This window comes from Macrotis lagotis, chromosome 5 (genome assembly GCF_037893015.1).
Source record: "Macrotis lagotis isolate mMagLag1 chromosome 5, bilby.v1.9.chrom.fasta, whole genome shotgun sequence".
Lineage (NCBI taxonomy): Eukaryota > Metazoa > Chordata > Mammalia > Peramelemorphia > Peramelidae > Macrotis > Macrotis lagotis.
In genome coordinates, this window is record NC_133662.1 from 111,165,648 (window position 1) to 111,187,207 (window position 21,560).

Here is a 21,560-nt window from a genome sequence, read left to right on the forward strand (position 1 = left end):
TCTTCCCCTGAAGTGTAATGAGATTTACCCCATTCAATCCCCTCCCTCCTCCAGTCTCTTTCCTGTCCCCCCTTTTTAAGGAGGTAGTGTTTTCTTAGATCATTCTAAGTCATAGAAAATTCTGAGTGTCTGTCCCTTCTAGTTCAGTATATTCTATCAAATAGAGTCAAAATTCCTGAGAGTTATTAGAGTCTTTCTCCCAAGTGGGGTTAAAGCCAGTTACATCCCATTAGATAGCAATCTCATGGATAGGTCATGAATGTCCATCATTTCTGGCTAGGTATATTCTCTCTGTTAGAGTTACAATTGTCAAGATTTATGAGAATTTTTTTCCCCCATGCTGGGATATAGCCAGTTTCAACTTACTGGATAGCATTTTTTTCCTTTTACTGCCCCCCCTTTTTTTTTACCTTTTCATGTGTCTCTTGAACCTCCTGTTTGATGTCCAGATTTTCTGTTTAGCTCTGGTCTTTTCATCAGAAATTTTTGGAATTCTTCCATTTCGTTAAATGTCCATCTTTTTCCCTAGAAGAGAAGGCTCAGCTTTGGAGGAAAGTTGATTCTTGGCTGCATTCCAAGCTCCTGTGCTCTTTGAAATATCTTGTTCCATGCCCTTCGATCCCTTAAAGTTGATGCAGCCAGTTCCTGCGTGATCCTTACTGTGACTCCTTGATATTTAAATTGTTTCTTTCTGGCTGCTTGCAGGATTTTCTCTTTTATCTGATAGTTCTGGAGTTTGGCCACAACATTCCTTGGTGTTTTCATTTTAGGATTTTTTTCTGGTGGGGATCGATGTACTCTTTCAGTAACTACTTTACCCTCCGATTCCATGATATCAGGGCAGTTTTCCATCACTAGATCCTGTAATATTAAGTCCAGGATTTTTTTCTCTTCAATGTTTTCAGGAAGTCCTAGAATTTTCAGGATGCCCTTCCTCGATCTATTCTTGAGGTCAGTGGTTTTGTTGATGAGGTATTTTACATTTTCTTCTATTTTTTTCTATTTTTTGATTTTGTTTAACTGACTCTTGCTGTCTCATGGAGTCATTAGTTTCTGTAGACTCCATTTTTTTTTTCAGGGAGCAGTTTTCTTCATTAACCTTTTGCAACTCCTTTTCCAATTAGTCAGTTCTACTTTTGAAAGGGCTTTCCATTTGACCAATTGAAGTTTTGAGAAAATTATTTTCTTTTAGCATTTGCCTGATTGAGAAGGTGAGAGAATTATTCTCATTTTGTATTTGTCCAATTGATGACCTGAGAGATTTATTCTCCTTTTGTATTCCTCCAATTGTACTTTCTAAAGTTTTGTTTTCTTCATGCAAGGTATTATTACTTCCAAATTTTTAAGCTCCTTCCTTATTTCTTCAAGGAAGTCTTTCTGTGCTGAAGACCAGATCATATTCTTCTCAGAGGTTCCAGGTCTCTCTGAGTTAGGGTCTTTCCCTTCCAAGAATTTTTCTATGGATCCACCTTTCCACTGACCCTTCTTCATTTTGCTAAGAGCTGAGTTGGGGAGGGGCTGGTTCACAGGGGCTTGGGATTGCTAAAGGCTTTACTCACTGAGTGAAGTTCCTCTGGATGGCCAGTAGGAGGTGCTGGTTGCTTTCTCTGGAGTGCCTGTGACCTTGATTGAGGCCTTCTCCCTTTGCTTGAAGGGAGGAGTTGGAGCTATTGAATTCTTTTGCCTTCAGTCAATGGTGGGCTTTACCCTGGCCTGAGGTCATTCCTCAGCTGGGCTGGTTCTTCTGCTCACACACCTGAGCCTGAGGCAGGAGTAGTTTGCATTTGTTTGTTTGGGAGGAGGTCTGAGCTGCAATGGGACTCTTGAGTTCTTCAGACCAGAGGAGCCCAGGGATGGTGTCTGCCGCTCTCCTGCCGCTCTCCTGCCGCTCTCCTGCTCCGGAACTTTCCCTCCAGCCCTGTCCGCAAGCTCCCAGGGGACAGCACCAACACCAGTGCCTCTGCTCCCTAGTTGACTCAAGGTCCGGCTCTCAGGCCCTCAGATTCCCAGCTCCAATTCAGCTGCTAATCTCTCTGATTGGGGCTGATCCTCCCTCTGAACCCAGACTCATCCGCCCGAACTTGGCCAAAACTGCTGCAGGAGACAAATCCTGAGGTAGATGTTCTTTCTCCTGGCTTTTCTTTCTGGGTTTTGTAGGTTGCATTTCTTTTAAGAGGTTTGTTTCATGTGATAGATGGGGAAGAGATCAGGAGACTTTAGCACTGTACCTGTCTTCTTTCCACCATCTTGGTGGGAAGTCTCCACTATAACCTTTCATGGCTCTTCCTATACATAAATCACTTGTATGGCTTTTGCCATATGTTGAGGTGACTCTATTTTTTTTACCAAGGTTAACATATCCACCTGCTTAAGCAATCCCACTCTCTCACATCTCTTTCAACAAATTGCTCTTTCTATTATCCCTGCTCTATCACTATTTTAAATTTCTCCCTATCTATTGGTTCACTTTCTGCTGCCTACAAACATGTCCAAGTCTCCTCCATATTTAAAAAAAACTTCATGATCCTTTCATCCTTATTATTGTCCTTCTTTCTGCTTTCTATAGCTAAATTTTTTGGACAGATCATCTATAATAAGTGTTGCTGCTTTCTCTCTCTTCTCATTCTTTTCTTACTACCTTATAATCCAGTTTCCAACTTTATCATTCTGTTGTGTTCTCTCCAAAGTTGTGTTCTCTTAGTTGCCAAATCCAATGGCTTTTTTCCAATGTTCATTTTCCTCAATCTCTTCGCCCTTTTTGACACTATTGCTCACTCTCTCAACTACTCCACATTTATTCCACAGTTGCCAAAGATTATTGTTTCTGTCCTTCCAAAATTATTCATGTCTCCTTTCTACTCACATAATGACCACCACCTTACATGTCCTCATTATCTCTTATCTGAACTATTATAAGTTTCTATACTTCTTTGCCCTTTGTGAATATACTCTTCTAAAATGCTGTTTACTTCCATTTTTCTCTCCTTTCTCTTAATCTCTTAAAATCTAGCTTCTAATTTTATCTCTTCCACCAAAACTACTCTCTCCAAATATCTCTTTAATCAATGACCTTTTCTCAATCCTTACTCCCCTTGATCTCTCAACAGTTTTTGACACTGTTGATCGCCTTCTTCTCTTTAATATTCTCTTCTCTCTAAGTTTTTAGAACACTACTCTGGTCCAATTTTCCTTTTATCTTTTAGATCTCTCCAAGGAGTATGGGTGCTCAGGGAGGACTTTTGGTATGAGGACTTGCTAAGCCCTTAACAGGACTGCTCATCCACCTTTGGTGACCATCTGACACTTAACTCTTATCTGTTTCTCCAAGAAACTGTACAGAAGTCACAACCTGGTAAAACTGTATTGGTGGATGAGCTAAGCCAGGTTGAGGGGAATTGACAGGTTCCAAATACAACAGTGAGTTAGGGGGAATAACTACTCCAAGCATGTGAAGACTCTCCCCAAGCACAATGGAGAGATGAGAACATTTTGTTCCAATAGCCATGAATGTAACTGAAGAGGGTGCTATGGAACAATTAGATCATTCACTTCATCCTGGGCTATGACCAGTAATCTTGACTTTTGTCCTGGCACTGGACTAGAATAACTCTGAAAGAGAGAGTGAGGCTGATAATTTTGTGATAACTTTGTTGCACTTAATTCCAATTCATAGATGAGTCAAGGCATCACTCTTCACATTGTGATATCAATGATCCTCTGAAAAATGAAGAATGAACAACCAAGCACTCCTACTCAATCTCCTTACTGGATCCTATTCAGATGATGCCGTTTAACTGTAGATGTCCCTTGTGGTTCTGTCTTAGACTCTCTTCTCTTCTTCTATACTATCTCAGTTGGTGTTCTTATTAGCTCCCATGGATTTAATTTCCAACTTTTTGCTTATCATTCTCAAGTCTTCCTATTCTGTCCCAATCTCTCTATTGACCTCCAAACTTGCATCTCCAATTGTCTTTTGTCATCTTGACTTGGATGTCCAGTTGATATTTTAAACAAACATGTCAAAAATGAAATTCATTATCTTTCCCCCAAACCCTCTCCCATACCCTACCTTCCTTATTACTGGAGAGGACAACACCATCCTCCCATTCCTCCAGGTTAGCAATCAAAGAGGCACACTAAACTCCTCACTCATATATCCAATCTATTTTCAAGGTCTGAATATTTCATCTCAAAGATACCCCTCTACCTTCTTTGAAAGAGTGGTACCACCATTCCTGCACCAGCAGGCCCTCATCACCTCCCACCTGGGTTACTGCAATTGCTGGTGGATCTGCCTGCCTTAAGTCTTTCCTCACTCCAATTTTTCCTCCTAAAGTGATTTTTTTTCCCTAAAACACAGTTTTAGCCATGTCACCCTCCTAATCATTAAACTCTAGTGTTCCTGACTGCCTCTAGGATCAAAATTAAAATTCTCTATCTGACACATAAAACCCTTCTTAACCTAGCCCTCTTCTACCTTTCCAGTTTTCATATACCTTATTTCCTGCTATGTACTCTTAGATCCACTAGCACTGACCTGCTGGCTGTTCATCTCTCAGCCCAGGCATTTTCTCTAGCTTGTCTACCTGGTTCCCAGAATGATCTTCTTCATCTTCATTTACTGGTTTCCCTGGCTTTCTTTGATCTCAAAGAGCATTGTACCTGAGATAGTAGAAAAAGAATCATGGGAGGTTTGAGGAGGGATGAAAAGATTTGCAAGAGCAACTGTGGAGAATGTGATAGTGATAGTGATTAATAAGGTAACCTAGAACCAATGAGGGTCCAGTTGAGATTGTGCAACATAGATTTTTAGTGAATCCAGTCAAAATAGTTTCATGATTTTTAGTACTTTTAAGTCCCAACTAAAATCCCATTTTTTTATAGCAAGTCTTCCCAGGCCCTCTTAATTCTAGTGTCATCTTCTCTTATTTTTTATCTATCCTGTTATTTACACTTGCTAAATATATTTGTTTGTTTGCTGTTAAAGATTTTAAAAGACAATTGGAGAAGCAAGTTTGGAGCTATTAACACAAAGTGAGATAATATGGAGGGAGAAGAGAAGAGGGCTCAGGACAGAATTTTGAGGAACATGTAAAGGCCATGCTCTGATTGTTAACTTCTTGAAAAAAGAAATTCTTTTACCACTTTTTGTATCTCCAGCTCTTAAAACATTGTCTGGTACATAAAGACACTTAATTCATGTTTGTTTGATTGAAATGAATTTTTAAATAGCAGGGGAATTTTGCAGTATATAACCAATCCATTTTTTTAGGCAATGAAATTTTAATGCAAAACCCCCCCCCAGATGTTAAATTTTAGTGTTGATAAAATAATTTGTGGTCTAGTGCCTGTGGGTGTACTTATTAAAACCCCACTTGCAATAACAATAAATCCAAATGTTTTGGTTCATCAAATTTATCCTTGTTAAGAAAATAAGAACTTACCTTTTCATCTAAATAGAAATAAACTTTAATCTAAGCTTCAACAATTTTATTTTACAAATAAGGAAACTGAAGCCTGGAGAGGGATAGGTCTTTGCCCTAAGGTCGCATACCTAGTAAGCTAAAGAGTCAGAATTTAACTCTGGATCTTCTTATTTCAATTCTATCAGTCTTTCCATTATACCTTTGATTCAGTCATCAATGAAATAATAATTTCTGTTTAATGTCTCTATTTAGAAAGGTGGAGGAATTCATAGAACATAGGAGAAAGAATTCCATCCAAAAAAAGAATTTATTTGAAAAAATTAAAGGTTAATCCTAAGGGTCTAAAATTCCTTGGTTATGCATACAATCTCATTCTCTGAGGGTTATGGGCAGCAGAATTTTCCTTTTACATTTCCAGAAGTTTCTATAACCCTTGGGTGAAGTATCACTGGGGAATTCTGATTAGTAGAGAGACTTTGGAATGCTCAGCTTCAGTGGAATGATGTAACTCTCTTAGTCATCTGGGAGTCATTTAATAGTTCTGTTATTTGTGTCTAAAAACCTGCAAAGGTGTATTGTTCTGACTTAAACAGTGTAAAACAGCTAGGTGGTACAGTAGATAGAATGTCTGACCCAGAGTCAGGAAGATAATCAAATCTGACCTCAGACTCCTTACTAACTTAACCTCTGTTTGCCTCAGTTTCCTCAGCCATAAAATGGCAATCAATAACAGCATTCTACCTTCCAGGATTGTTGTGAGGATTAGATGAAGTATTGTAAAAACATTTAGGCAACCTTTTCTCTGTCCCTGTACTTAAAAATCTGGCTGGGATGGGAAAGCTGATTTCTGGTGAACCCAGATGATCTCTTTGTGAGGTCAAGACATTTTTTTTAAAGTGACTTACAAATCTTTGGAAAAAAAAGAAAATCCAACAAGTAGGCAAGGAAGAAATCTATACAGATAACAAAGAGGATATTTAAGAACACTGCAGCTAAACAAATTTGATAAAGAAGAGAGAGGAGAAACTAAAAATACCCTGAGAGGAGCATTCACAGATGACTTAAATACATGCTCAGTTGCACTAAAAAATCTTTTAGCAGGAAAGCCAAAGCAGCTGGCCCTAAAATAAGGAGAGAGAGAAAAAGGTATTGATAGTCTTTTTAAAATGTAGCTGAAATGTTCATTAAAGGATGGTATTCATTCTCTCCTCAGAGTCTGCTTGGCTGGCTTGGAAAGCAGCAAAAGATCACCAACACAGACAGATGCATCCTACAGACTAGTTATGAGAAACAAACAAATCTTTTCTTAGTATAGCAGTGAAGAAAGCATGAGAGTTCTATTTGGGGTTATAATGGGCCTCTAATTCCATTGAGCTGTATACATATGATATTTAGTAATTAATTAAAGCTATAATATGTCATATCTCAAATTGATAGTTTTATGAAGATGATTTCTACTAATAAATTGTAGATGTGTGTTATTGCTTAGGAGTTTGGTATTTGGGCTCTTTAATAATAGTTATGCCAATGTAGTAGACAGCTATGTTTTTTGTCTCTGGATACTGAGTCAGGAAGTTCATGGGTTCAAATCCTGCCTTAGACACTAGTCTGTGTATACAATCATTCAGTTGTATAACCCTGGCAACAGCCTTAGTTTCCTCATCATTATAACATGTTTAAAACAACCTACCACCCAAGGTTGATTTGAAGATAAGAGATAATGTTTATAAAGAGCTTGGCAAATCTTAAAGTACTATGTAAGTGCCAATTATTATAATTATTACTGGAGTAATAGATGGCGAACTATTCCAGTATCTTTGCCAAGAAAACCACATAGACAGAGGTCCATGGGGTCATGAAGAGTTAAACATGACTGAAATGGCTGAACAGCAACAATTACTGTTATTAAAATTGCTTTAATCTTTTTGGTATATGACTACTTGTTTAGTCATTGCCGTTGTATCTGACTCTTCATGACCTCATTTGGGATTTTCTTGGCAAATATACTGAAGTGTTTGCATTTTTCTTCTTCAGCTCATTTTACAGATAGGGTTAAGTGACTTTCCCAGGATCACACAGCTTATAAATATCCAAGGCCAAATTTGAACTTGAGAAGATAAGTTTTCCTAACTCCAGACCTGGTATTCTATCTACTGTACCATCTAACTGCCCAATATAACTTCTGTCTCCAAATTTATGAATTCAAAATACTTTCATGGGTGACATAGCTATCATTCATACTTAAAGAATATTGAACACTTTTTCAAGGGCTATGAATAATTTTCTGATACATTTTTTTCAACAAGATGTATTTTGAAAATAACTGGAGGCAAGTTGACTTTAGCAGAGTGAAAAGAGAAGCAATTGCAGCATCGTATACCTAGAAAATTCCAGGTGGCTTTTGAAAGTAATTCATGGAAATTCTCATTAAAGGCATATGCTTTAGATGGTTTTGTTCTCAGTGTGAAGAAAAAAAAACTTTTAGAAATATTAAAACTCTTCTTTTTTGTCCTGGAGAATTGTGTCTATATCTTCCTTTCTTGTTTGAACTATGTAGGAGGACAATTCAAAATTCCAGAGGTAGAAAAGTGATCATCAAATGAACAAAAAACATCATGATTTATTTAATCATAGAAATGAGCATGAATAATTTTCTAAAACAGACACAGAATATCCTATGAAGTGCTAATCACCTCATTGGAAATCCAAATACCTGGGCGTAAACAGACAGAATGCATGGTTGGGACCCTTGTTCAAATAAAGGTGAAAGGAAGAAAAAGTGATAAGAATGATGGAATATATTAGGCTACTAGGCTAGATGGAAGAACTGAAAGATGAATTCCTGATATGAATCTCTAAACTAGTTTGGAGGTAGGATATAATTGTGAGAGAGTTCTTTCAGTCATCTATCTGCTAGAGGTCTTTCTCTGATAAAAGCAGAGAAGCAATTTTCTGAAGGCACAGAATATTCTATTTCATTCATATACCACAGTTGTTTTTTTTTATCCATTTTCCCAATCCATGGTCATCCACTTAATTTCATTTCATTTATTTTTTGGCTACTATGGAGAATGCCTTACAATTAGTTAGCGTCCATGTGAACTTTCTGGTTTTTAATTTCCTGCATATTTATTTAAAAGTGGTTTGGGTCACAAGATAAGAACAGCTGAGTTGCCCCAAAACAAGTGCACTACAATATTATTGGTGGAGCTATGAAATCATCCAGCCATTTTGGAAAACAACTTGGAATCATACAAGAAAAGAAAAAAAAGGCAACTCTCTATTAAATATATATGTGGGGGGGGCGGGCAGCTAGGTGGTGCAGTGAATAGAGCACCAACCCTGGAGTCAGGAGAACTTGAGTTCAAATTTGACCTCAGACACTTAATAATTGCCTAGCTGTGTGGCAAGTCACTTAACCCCATTGAATTGTAAAAAAAAAGCCTAATCTATCTATCTATCTATCTATCTATCTATCTATCTATCACACAAACACATATATGCAGGAGATAGAATGCCATCTTCCTTAGACTCTGTACTGAGTTCAAATCAGATCTCAGATATTTAGCTGTGTGACTCTGGGCTAGTAGCTTATTTCTGTTTGCCTCATTTGTAAAATGAGAAAGAAAAGGCAAGTCACTCCAGTATCTTTGACAAGAAAATCCCTAATAGGGTTATAGAGTCAGACATGACTGAAGACAACTGAACAGTGGAAGCCTCTGTCTTATCTACAATCAAAAAACTGATCTTTTTTTTAAAAAAAAAAAACCTTTTCCAAATTTCCAGTTTAATGGGAGATCTTGGTTATTTTCAATTTTATTTCTCATCTTAGTGATTTGATCCTATGGTAGTTTATTTCTCCTAAAAAGTGTTTATATGCTTTGACTATATTGAAAAATTCCCTATGTATTTTTTCTTCATTATATTTGTATTTTACTTTTTTTTTTGCCAATTCTGGGAATTTCTTTTTGATTTCCTGAAAAAAAAAATGATTCAGACACTTTCACCCCCAAGCTTCTCAGGAAAGTCAGTAGTAATTCAGAGATTTCCAGGTTACAATTTATTCTCTTGGTCTGTCATTTGGGTCAGTCTATTTTCCAAAAGCTTGAATAATTCAATGATTTTTTGAGTCTGTGCTTCTAGCTGCTTTTCCCTGTACAGAATTGAATTTTCAATTTATAAAAAAGCCTACTGATGGTTACTTCCATGGATTCATTAAGACTTTCTATTACCTTCAATATTGATCATTATTTTTTATTATTTCCACTTCTTTTTACCATTAATCTTCTTCTTGCTTAATTTTCTCAAGTTATTTTAGTGTTATTCCTTTTGGTAAATCCCTTTGTGTGGTCTTGGGATTTTTCTTAACATTACCAATTCTGCTTTATTTCTTTGAATGTGTTATTTATCCACCTGAAATTTCTCTTAGATAATTAGTATGATTCCTTTGATTACTTCCACTTTGCTTCCATTGCTATGGATGTTGCTTCTGAATCAATTGTTCTAGGGGTTTAAAATTTATATTGACATTCTTTTGCCAGTTTTATTTTTTTTCAAAGCTGTCTTTCTTTTCTAGGGTGTTTTATTTTCATTGCTAGTGGGGTATGTGAGAAGCCTGAATTTCTTTGATCCACTCACCCAGCTACCCAAAATGACTTTCCTACAAATTCATTATGCACACAGAAAAAATAGTTAGAAAAATACATAAAACATGGGCAATTGGAATCATATGTCAAAGTTAATTTATACATCTTTTGGAGGTAGGAGTAACATTTGTAAACACTTGAAGCTCTGTGGTAATTTTTTCTCTTGCAAGCTTGTTTTTCATGTTCTTTCCTTTTTTTCATGCACACATATACTATACTTTATATATATATGTGTGTGTGTACATACAAATTGTATTAGTAGAAATTAAAATAACATTTATTTTTCAAGTTGAGGATGAGACCCAAAATAAGGTCACTGGTTTTAACAAATGGAGTTCATATTGATCATGAATAGAGGTCAGTAGAGTGACATAAATATAGTGAGATGGTTGAAATTTTCCAAGGTACATAGTTTCTGAGTAATAATTAATAAACAACTTATTAATTATAGCTAGCAAAAATAAAATTAGGTCATTGGCTTTCTCTCATAAACCAAAGAGGTCCCTTGGTGAACAATGAATGTTTAATAAGCCTTTGGAATAGAGGGTATATATATATATATATATATATATATATATATATATATATATATATATATGAGGGTGGAAATCAATTCTGATTAACAATCAATGAAGAGGCAGACATTTTAATGAAAAGGTGGTTAAAAAGGCTTCAATTCCTTCTGATGAGAAAGTGACTTGTGATAAAGAAACTAAACCACCTCCAGCAATCTGGACAAAAGCATTTATCTCTATCCAGATTACTCTGGTTGGTTTTCCCCTTCATAAACTGGATTACTTTAAATTCTAATGGAAAGTCCCAAGGTCAGAAACTTATTTCCTAAAGACAAGATCTAGCTTAGATTGAATTCTGTTTATAAGGTCTTCTAATTAGGTGGGGTCCCATCTAAGATGGAAAAGCATATCCTGAGAATTTGGGCAATCTTATCTACCAGCAATATTCTTCAGAAGTTGACTGAATAACCTATAGGGGTTGTTTTCTGAATGAAGAAATGGGAAGGCTAAAGCTTAATCTTAATCTAATAATTGGTTATTAATATAAAAGGAAAACAATAATTTCTCTCAATAGTTGACAAGTATATTGTGGTTTAACGTCTGCAAAGTTATATCCATTACCCTGATTGAGCTTCATAAACAAAACTTCAGGGGAGGTGATATAATTATCCCCATTTTACAGATGAGAAAACTGAGAATTTGTGTCTTGTGCGGTAATTTGTGTGGTTATCCAAGGTAGTGTTATCATTCATGCTGGAAGGGGCTCAATGGAGAGGTCTCTAAATTTGCACATCTTATATTCCTTTTGAGTAAAAGTATCAGAGGCAGGATTTGAACTTAAAATTCCTTCTGATTCTGAGTTCCAAGAGTTTTTCTATCATCCCAGGATGCTTCTCAGTAGATGTGCTGGACAATACATTGAAGTCTGAATCATATTTAAACGTTACTGTAGCTTCAAAGAAGCTATTGATTCTGAAGTAATGGGATTGATGAGTTGACTTAATTGTTTGGATTTTAATTCTGAAGTTAGAATAACAAACATTTGGTTTTATACAGACATTTTTAATTTGGTGGGTAAGTTCAATAAAGGTGATTAAAAAGATTGATAAATGAGTGGGTGGTAAGAAAAGTGGTGACTAGGAGTAAAGATTGAGGTAGTAAAGAGTAGTAAGAGTAAGTAGACATAAAAATCTGGAGAGGTAAAAAGAATTAAGGGTGTAGATAAGAAGGGTAGCAGGAAAAAGATGAGTCCAGGTCAGGTTTGGTAGAGAGAAGAGAAGGATTGGCTTGGGAGAACACTGAGAGATTAGGGAGAGTGGTTTCATAAGATTCAAAGCTATAATTAGGGAATTCACATGATATAAATGTATGTTTTATTTCCTCAAAGAAATTATAAGCTAATAAAACACCAAGAATTGTCTCTTATATAGGTAGCTCCTGAAGTCCCCACCTTATAAATTGCATTTCCTTCTGAAAGATCACCCATTGCCAGTGTGTCTACAGAAAATCTCTTCATATTATCATCAGGACCTAAACCCATGAAATTCCAATAATGAAGATGCTGGTGATTTCTACTTCTCATAGGTTTCAGAGCTAAAAGGTATCTTCTAGGAGACCACCTAATTCAATCCTCTATCTGTCCGTCCATCCGTCTGTCTGTCTGTCCATCCATCCATCCATCTATCTATGTCATGCAACTTGTACAATTTTGGCAGAGCCAGAATGCAGACCCAGGAATTTTTTGATCCAAAATCATTGCTTTTTCTTCTACATTTTGCCCTTTCTCTTTTTCTCTTGTTCCCTTTGCTGCCATCACTCATTTGTCCTCAACCTTGCCAGACATCATCCTCCCCTTTTGCACAAGAGCACTTTTTTTTTGGATTTTTCAAAACAGTGGGGTTAAGTGGCTTGCCCAGTGCCACACAGCTAGGTAATTATTAAGTGTCTGAGGTCGGATTTGAACCCAGGTACTCGTGTGACTCCAAGGCCAGTGCTGTATCCACTGCACCACCTAGCCACCCCTTGCACAAGAGCATTTGTTGAGAATTCGATACTATCTACTCTAGTTGCCTTGGCATGGAGATTCACCCTTCCCACTGCCTGAAGTCTTGAGTTAGAATTGGAATGTTTTCACTTGTTTTAATTTTCAAATTATTTTTCCTTTGATAAAATATTATAGTTCTAGGTCAAGTACATTGGGTTTAAATAGACTTTTGCAGTTTCTGAGGATGCATTAATGTTATATATTCTCTACATATAATGATTTTTCCATGTTTAAATATTTCCTTTTTCTCTCTCTTATAGTATTATCACAATGTATATAATTTTGTTTCATTCACATGTGGCTACAATGAATCCTAAATTTTTTTAGCCATACTTGCTATTTGCCTCACAGGCCACTTCCCTATCACAAATCTGAGGTTTGTTTTCTGAACAAAAAGTAGTTTGAGCAGTTACTTGATGTAATGGAGAGAGGGCTTATCTTGGAGTCAACAAGGTCTGAGTTCAAGCTTGTCTCTGACCCACAACCAACCTATAAGAGGCTGTGTAGTATTGTAGGTAGAATGGAATGGTGGACTTGGGGTCAGGAAGACCTGAGTTTGAATTCTGTCTCAAACAGAATTATTAGCTGTGTGATCTTAGGCAAAATCTCAATCTCTTGGTCTGTTTTCCAATTTATAAAGTGAAGGGGGTTGGACTCCATGCTCTCTGAAGTCCTTTCCTGGGTCTACTATCCTAAAAGACCTTGAGCAAACCTCTCATTCTGTCAATGCTTCAGGCAAATAAAACTTTAGCATAAAGAATATTTGCTGATCAGTAGAGAGAGAGACAGAGAGACCGAGACCGAGACAGAGAGAGAGAGAGAGAGAGAGAGAGAGAGAGAGAGAGAGTTTTCACATCAAGAGTTCTCTACCCCAGCAGTCCTCCAGAACTCTTATTCTCTTAATATATTATTATTGTTTTTTAGGTTTTTTTCTGCAAGGCAATGGGGTTAAAGTGGCTTGCCCGAGGTCACACAGCTAGGTAATTATTAAGTGTCTGAGGCCAGATTTGAACTCAGGTACTCCTGACTCCAGGGCCGGTGCTCTATCCACTGCTCTACCTAGCCTTCCCCCTCTTAATATATTATTGAAGAGTTCCCTACCCCAAAAAACTTTATGTAATTTTAGTTATCCTACTGACCGTATTAGAAATTAGAATATCTTAGCATTGTTTTGAAAACTGCTTTGATTGCTCAGACCTGAAAGAGTCTCAGGGGTCTCTGGACCACACATTGAGAACCACTGCTTTACATTAGTAATATAACAGATGTAGAAAAAAACAAAGGAGGTAGATCGTGGAGTAGATTACCTTCTCCTGATGCCCCTGGGCAAGGTTTTCTAGGAAATCATGTTAACTCAGTAGCAGAATAGCTGGTATCACATCTTTGTTTATTAAAAGTATCAATATATGTGATAGAATCAAAGTGTTACTGAAGGTCAGAGATCACTATAAGGAACGAATAGGTGAAGAGAAAGTGAAATTTATTGGGCACAACTTTCTCCTCAGAGAAACCTAACAGTGATTGTTGTGAGTCTCCTCTGACTCTTTGGCACCTCATTTGGATTTTTTTTTTTGGTAAGGCATATGAGGTTAAGTGGCTTGCCCAAGGACACACAGCTAGGTAATTATTCAGTGTCTGAGGCCCCATTTGAACTCAGGTACTCCTGACTCCAGGGCCGGTGCTCCATCCACTGTGCCACCTAGCCACCCCTGGATTTTTTTTTAAAGATATGACAGTAGTTTGCTTTTTCTGGCTCATTTTATCAATGAGGAAAATAAGACAGAGTTAGTGATTTGTCCAGGGTCACAAAACTATTGTCCGAGGCCAGATATGAACCCAGGAATTTGATTCCTCCAGATGCTAGGCCTAGCACTCTATCCCCTTGCCATTTAGCTACTCTAATGATAATTACTTAATCATCTTTGCTCTTGTCTATTGAATACTTGAAGTATTTAGGTTGAAGTCAATGTTGAGGCTGAAGGTCTAATTAAAATTAAGTATAACATCTGCCTAAATTCTGTCCTCATAGTAAGTTTCGACAAATCTGTCAAGTAATTAGGATAAATATTGTTTTACTGATTTTTGGATTCACCTTTTTTCTTTTAGACTTTCCAAATGTTTCCTTTCCTATTCAACTCTGTTCCGGTACCATATTACTGTATTTCCAATTTCCCGCTAGCTATCTCCATCTGGATATCCCCAGAGGCATCTTAAATTCACCTCCAAAATAAAAACCCATAAAACTACTTATTCTCCCAAATTCCTTATTTTAGTCAAGTATCAGCTAGGTACACGTACATGGAATCTCTTCACCTCTACAACCTCCCTCACCCCTATATCCAAGCAGTTGCTAATTTAACTTCCATCTATCTGTCTTTTGTATACATCTCCCTTACTTGATTACAGAAATTCTAGTTGTCTGCTTCATCAGCTCTTGCCTTTACTATTAAATAACCTTCAAATAAGTCTCCTTACATTCAACTTTGCTTTCCAATCTATCCTCCATATAGCTTTTTCACTCATTTTCAGGTGTGAACAACTCTTCATGACCCTATCTGAGGTTTTCTTGACAGATAATAGGAATGGTTTGCCATTTCCTTCTCTAGCTCATTTTACAGATGAAGAAACTAAGGTGAATGGGGTTAAGTGACTTGCCCAGAGTCATACAGACTCTAAGTGTCTGAAGCCAGTTTTGAACTTGGGGAAAATGAGCCTTCCTGACTCCAGGCTATCTCCACTATTCACTGTGCCACCCAGATAACCCTCCAAATAGCTGCCAAACTGATAATCTGAAGGCAAGAGTGACCATATCACTACCCTGTGCTCAAGAAGCTTTAATGGCTTCCTGTTGTGTTTGCATTTCACATCCTTCAGAACTGGACTCCAGCCTATCTTTTTAGATATGATTATTCCCATCATATAATGCACATTCTAACCAAACTAGACTCTTTGCTGTTCTAGATTGCTCTCTCTCTCTTCTTACCTCTGTTTTGCTTTCTTAAATTCAGTTCAAGTGCCCTCTCATATGAGAAACCTTTTCTCATTTCTTCAGGGATTCATGTCCCTTGCAATTACTTTGCATATTTTTACTTTTTGCTTATTTAGGTATATATTATATACTTACTTAGAAAATAAATTTCATGGTGCCAGGAACTGGCTTCATTTTTATCTTAGTATACCTTTCACCTAGTAAATATCTTTTGGATTGAATTGACCAGTCCTACCTCTTGGTTATTTGATTATAGTTGAGATAAAAAAAAAAACAGCCTTTGCCTTTCATATATATATATATATATATATATATATATATATATATATATATATATATACACACATATATATAATATATATATATGTATGTGTGTGTGTGTGTGTGTGTGTGTGTGTGTGTGTGTGTGTGTGTGTGTTGGTAAATTCACCAGGGAATGACAAATTCTGTTCAACAACTAAGACATATTTTGATAATATAAAATTCTATAAGATTGGAGGGGACTTGAAAGGATCCTATAGTTCAGTCCCCTCCTCTACTACAGAGAGTTTATCTAAAATAGCCAATCTATTCCAGAGTCAAACAGTTCTAGGCCATTATTTTATGTATCTAACCTCAATATTTCTTCCTGCATTTTTCAGGCCACTTTCTTTTTTTATTCTAAACATCATTTGATTTTACCCTTACTATAGTAATTTCTATAGTATACTTATAACTCTCAAATCTATTCTTTATATTAAGGACTTTGACATGAATTATAATCCTTAGATTTTCTTTTGTTCTCTAAAATAAGAAGACTAAAACCAGTCTGACTAGGCTTATAAAACTCCAATTGGTGCCAAGTTATAAGGAAGTTGTAGTTAAGCTGAATTAAGAAGTGTATCAAATGTGAGAGTTAATTTTATATATTTTGCTCTACAATTTCAGGAGGGGTTGTGAAATATCTCTTATGACTTTAGGAAAAACAACATTTAGGCTACTCTGTGATAGTCTAAATGATTCTATCATTAAGAGGGCACTATATAGCTTAAGATTTAAAAATATGTAAATCCTATCTTATTTATTCAAATGAATCTATTTTCTCATCAGTTTGGGAGGTTTTAATAACACTCTTTAGAGGATGACTTCCAAAAAGCAACAACTAAAAACATTTAAAATGAACCATTTATTAAATCAGACTATTATTCTTAACAGTTAACATAAGTTACACAATATATTTCAGTCAGAATATTTCATATGGAAAAAATCAAACTCTTGTAGGCAGGCAAATAGTACCACACACAATATGTATTTTAAGGGATGGAGTGCTGGGAAAGGGAAACTGCTAAACACTCAAATATAAGGCCATAATTATTTAAAAATTAAAAAAAGAGAGAGGAAAAGCTCAAGCATTCTTTTTTCTTGAATTGTACTCAGTACTACATACTATTGTCCTTTTTTAGTATACACACATAATCAAGGTAGTGATCTCTTGATAGGTTTAATGCATTTCTTGACATTATTTAAAATGGAATAAGGCTCATTAATACTTACAGCTGCCCTTGGAATTTCAATCTCAGTTACCTTCATTAACTTAAAATTCACAAAGTGCACAATTAATATAAGTAAAAAATCAAAACAAAAACAAATTGAATTTGCTACTCTAGCAACAGCTGCCCATGCTTAATACTTAGTGGTCTATATGAATAAAGTATGTTCTTTCCAGGAAAAAAGAGTAAGAAAAGTCACCATAAAGCACTAACTTGAAAGATGTGCTAGTTTTTTGTAAACTGAAAAATCGGTCCAAGAAAAAAAAAAAAGGAATGAAGGGGGGGAAAAAATACAAACACCAACAAATGACCAACCATTTTTAGAGAACAAGCACCACAATAGACATTTGCATTCAGTTTGGTTGTGTATCAATGGATGTGTCTTTACTCCAGCCAATCGACTTCATCAAACTCTGAATCATCTTCAGAATCGCTATATTCCACAGCAATCCGGCGGGACAAGATGGTGGCCACATCATTTTCAATGCGTTCATGTTTCGCCTCTTGTTCTCGCTGTTCTTCTACTTTTCGTAGCTGAATACCTAGTGGTAATAAGTCAGAGTCATTGCAGGTTTTAAATCAAAAGGCCAAATATCAACTTTTATTGATCATATTCACTGGACATGAAAAATACTAACAGACCACATGCTCAGAAAAAAGAAGGGGACAATTTTCAGAGACATGAGCTCTTTGGTGAATGCCATGTTGATCTTGCCAAATGGCACTTCTGGTGGTCTCAAAGAATTCCTCAAAAAAAACACATAGACCTAAAAGATCTGGCCATTGGATGTAGGAAAAAATTTTGTTTTTCTGTCTATATAGGTTTGTATTTGCAGGATGTTTATGTAAATTAAGTCTGGGATGGGGTTAAAGGGCAAGGAATAACCATTTATATAGTCCTAGGCACTTTATAAATATTATTTCATTTGATCCTCACACAAATTGAGGAAAATGGGCAAACAGATATTAAGTGACTTCCCCAGGGTCACAAATCTTCCTGACTTGTAATTTTTCCATTGAATTTATTGTCTCCCAAATACTGTAATAGACTTACTGAGGCACCTGAATCTTAGCAGTACCTTAACTTAATAATAAGAAACATTAAAAATATAGAATTTTAAAATAAGAACCAAAACATACCATAACTGTGTTTATTAAATGAGATTCAGCAAAAAAAAAATTAAGAAATTGGACTTGGACTTTAAAAAAAACTGAAGAAATTCAGACATGCATTTACATGCCAAATCTTTGCATGGAGAGAGGAAACAGATGAAGAGTGCAGGAATAGTTCATAAACCTGGCATGACAGAGCAATGATGGAAAACTTCAATTATCTGGACATCTGCTAGAAATCTTTCTGCTAATGGCAAGAACTAATGTCCTAATTTTCCTTAAGGATGTCATCCTTTCAAAGTTGGAGGGTCCAGCAAGGGAAGATTCTTTTTCTGAATTTTATCCTCACCCACAGGGAGAAACTGATTCTTGGGATAGAAATGCCCAAAACCCTAGTAATAACAATAATAATTTGCTAACATTTATTTAGTGCTGTGAGGCTTGTTGTTACCCAATTCAATCCTCAGGTGCTCTCTTTAGCCCTATTTACAGATGGAGGAAACAGGTTAAGGGTGGCTGTCATGTGCACAGGTTACACAAGGGTGTGAGGCAGGGTCTGAACTCTGGTACTTGCAGTCCTGGACCATCTTTGTCTGATCTGCAGCCCCAGCTTTTCTTGTGCTCTGATGTTGATCTATACATCAATGTATATATCGGTGTGACCTGTTGGCTTATAAACTCTTGTATATATGAGTATGTGTGCAAACCACTCACATATAGATATTGCAAACATATAACTATACACATTATATATGTTCATGCTGTTCATCTGTATGCTTCTGCACACTTGTGTACACACATATTAATGTATATGTGTTTGTATTTGTGTAACTATCTCTCTCTCTCTCTCTCTCTCTCTCTCTCTCTCTCTCTCTATATATATATATATATATATATATATATATGTATGTATATAAAATCTCCTGGATAACTAAGCCTGTATGCCTGTATTCCACATCAGAGAGGTCAAATATGTGGGCCCCTGGCTGTCTGAGTGAGGCCCAAAGCAAATTAAAATGTCCTTTGGGGAAGTATTTTTTTTAAAAAAGTCATAAAACTTGGAACACATTTCACTGTAAAGCCAAGTGGCTCTTTTACAGCCTGCAGGCATCTTCATGTGCGATGTAGGAGCTCTGACACCACTGCACTAGATGACTCACTTGAAGCTTCTGGTTACCGCCCCCCCCCCCCCAAGTTATTCAACTTGGGAAGTCCTGTATGGTGATTTGGAGCTAATGGACTGGCTGCTGCAGTCCAAGCAGATTCCATCCTTGGCCCCAGCCAGAAGCAGGTCTAAGAGGAACATATCTTTACAAGTGTAAGTGTTTTAAAGGATTTTCTGTATCTGATATAGGAAGACAAAATTCTAATAAAATCATGGAGGAAATTGAATTTTTTGAAAAAATCATCATACTGGGGGCAGCTAGGTGGCACAGTGGATAGGGCACCAGCCTGGAGTCAGGAGTACCTGAGTTCAAATCCAGTCTCAGACACTTAATAACTACCTAGCTGTGTGACCTTGGGTAAATCACTTAATCCCACTGCCTTGCCAAATGAAACCCCAAACTAACTAAAAAAAATCATCATGCTGCACTCTTCTTAGGTCCCTTTCCCTTTTTTTGGGACAGGTTTAATAAACTGGTAGATTAGAGGAAATGAAGAGCTCCAGCTTACCTAGCTTTTAGCAAAGCAGCTGATAAAGGTTCTTATACTCTAATCATGGGAAACAAAATTAAGAGAGGAAAAAAGCCATAGTAAAAACTGCTAGTCAAAACTAGTTTCAGGGTGTAACTATAAAGATTTATGTCAACTTGTAAAGGAGGTCTGCCTTAGAATACCCCAGGGACCTAGCTACCTGTGCTGCTTAAAATTTTTATTTAATACTTTGAATAAAAGCAGAGAAGACACGTTTATCAAATCTGCAGATGAAACAAATCTCAAAAAGACAGCTAACATACTTGAGGACAGAGTCAATTTTCAAAAAACTGACAGGCTAGAATAATGGGTGACAATGAATAACATTAGAGGTAGCTAAGTGGTTCAGTGAATAGAGTATTAGGACTGGAATCAAGAAGGCCTGAGTTCAAATCCTGTCTTGGACACTAAGGACACATAGACCATTTAGCCTCTGTCTACCTCAGTTTCCTCAACTGCAAAATAATAATAATAAATCCCTACTTTGCAGGGGTGTTGTAAGGACCAATGGAGATATTATTGGTAAAGCACTGGTGGGATGTGTTAAGTACCTTAGAAATTCTAGCCATTATTATTATCAGTAAGATGAGATTTTCTAGAGATAAATGTAAATTCTTGAAGCTAGGTTCAAATATCAATTTCATAATGGTAAAATGAAGGGGTGAGGGTCATTTGGAAAATGTCTGTAGCTTTACTGGCCTGCAGTATGGCAGTGAAGAAAGCTAATGTGACATTTTGAGAGGCAGAGAAACCTCAGGCCTCCCCGTAGAGGCAGGTGCAATATGGGCTGCCCACTTCAGAGAGGATGCTGATAAGCAGGTGAACATCCACCAGGATGGGGAAGGGCCTTTAGAGGGCCATCTGAGGACTGGTGGAAGAATTGGAGATGTCTGGCCTGGAGAAAGGAAGCTCAGGGGGAAAAATGATATCTGTTCAAACAAATGAATGATTATCATGGGGAAGACATTTTTCAAATTTTGTTTGGCTGTAGAAGGATGAGCTGGAAATAAGGTAGCCGGATGGTCTGTCTGGTGGGGTGGTGGCATCCCCCCAACCCCCTGAGAGATCTTCACAGTCTGGATAACCCACTAGTCAGGAATGCTATTGAGCAGATGATTTTTTGTGGGTTGGACTCAATGGCCCCAAAAGTCACTTTGAAATCTTAAATGTTGAGATTCTCTGATGCTTAACTAATAGCGAAATCTTTTGAAAACTGAGTAGGAGTACCTCCCACAATGCCTGAATAACTGTTTCTTGATTGGGCGAAGGCTTGTTTGAACAGACTATAAAGAGGTATGTTAAAGAATACTTATCTGTCAGTCAGTAAAAATTTATTAAATATCCATGCCAAGTGTTGTCTAGGGGTACATAGAGAGGCAAAAGACACTGGAGGAGTTTACTTCACAATCTAATAATTGCTAACAAGCAAACAATTTTGTACAAACAAGAAACGCAGAAAAAAAAGGAAATAATTTAACTAGCATAGCAATAGAATTAAAGGGGTTGGGAAATGCTTCCTGTCGACAGAAGGTGGGATTTGAAGAAAGCAGGAAGGCAGAAGGAAGAGAGAATGAAATTCAAATTAAGGGGGGGGGGGGTGTGG

At 36.8% G+C, this 21,560-nt stretch overlaps 1 protein-coding gene across 2 annotated transcripts in view; it reads right to left on the reverse strand.

Moving 5' to 3' along the window:
* Positions 1 to 16,810: 16,810 nt before the first annotated feature.
* Positions 16,811 to 21,560, reverse strand: part of WASF1 (WASP family member 1) — a 122,993-nt gene continuing 118,243 nt past the window's right edge. For both annotated transcript variants that reach the window (XM_074187339.1, XM_074187338.1), the window contains exon 11: positions 16,811 to 17,691. In XM_074187339.1, coding sequence (XP_074043440.1) covers positions 17,534 to 17,691 — 158 coding nt within the window. In that variant the 3' untranslated portion in view covers positions 16,811 to 17,533. The remainder of the gene's footprint in view (positions 17,692 to 21,560) is intronic.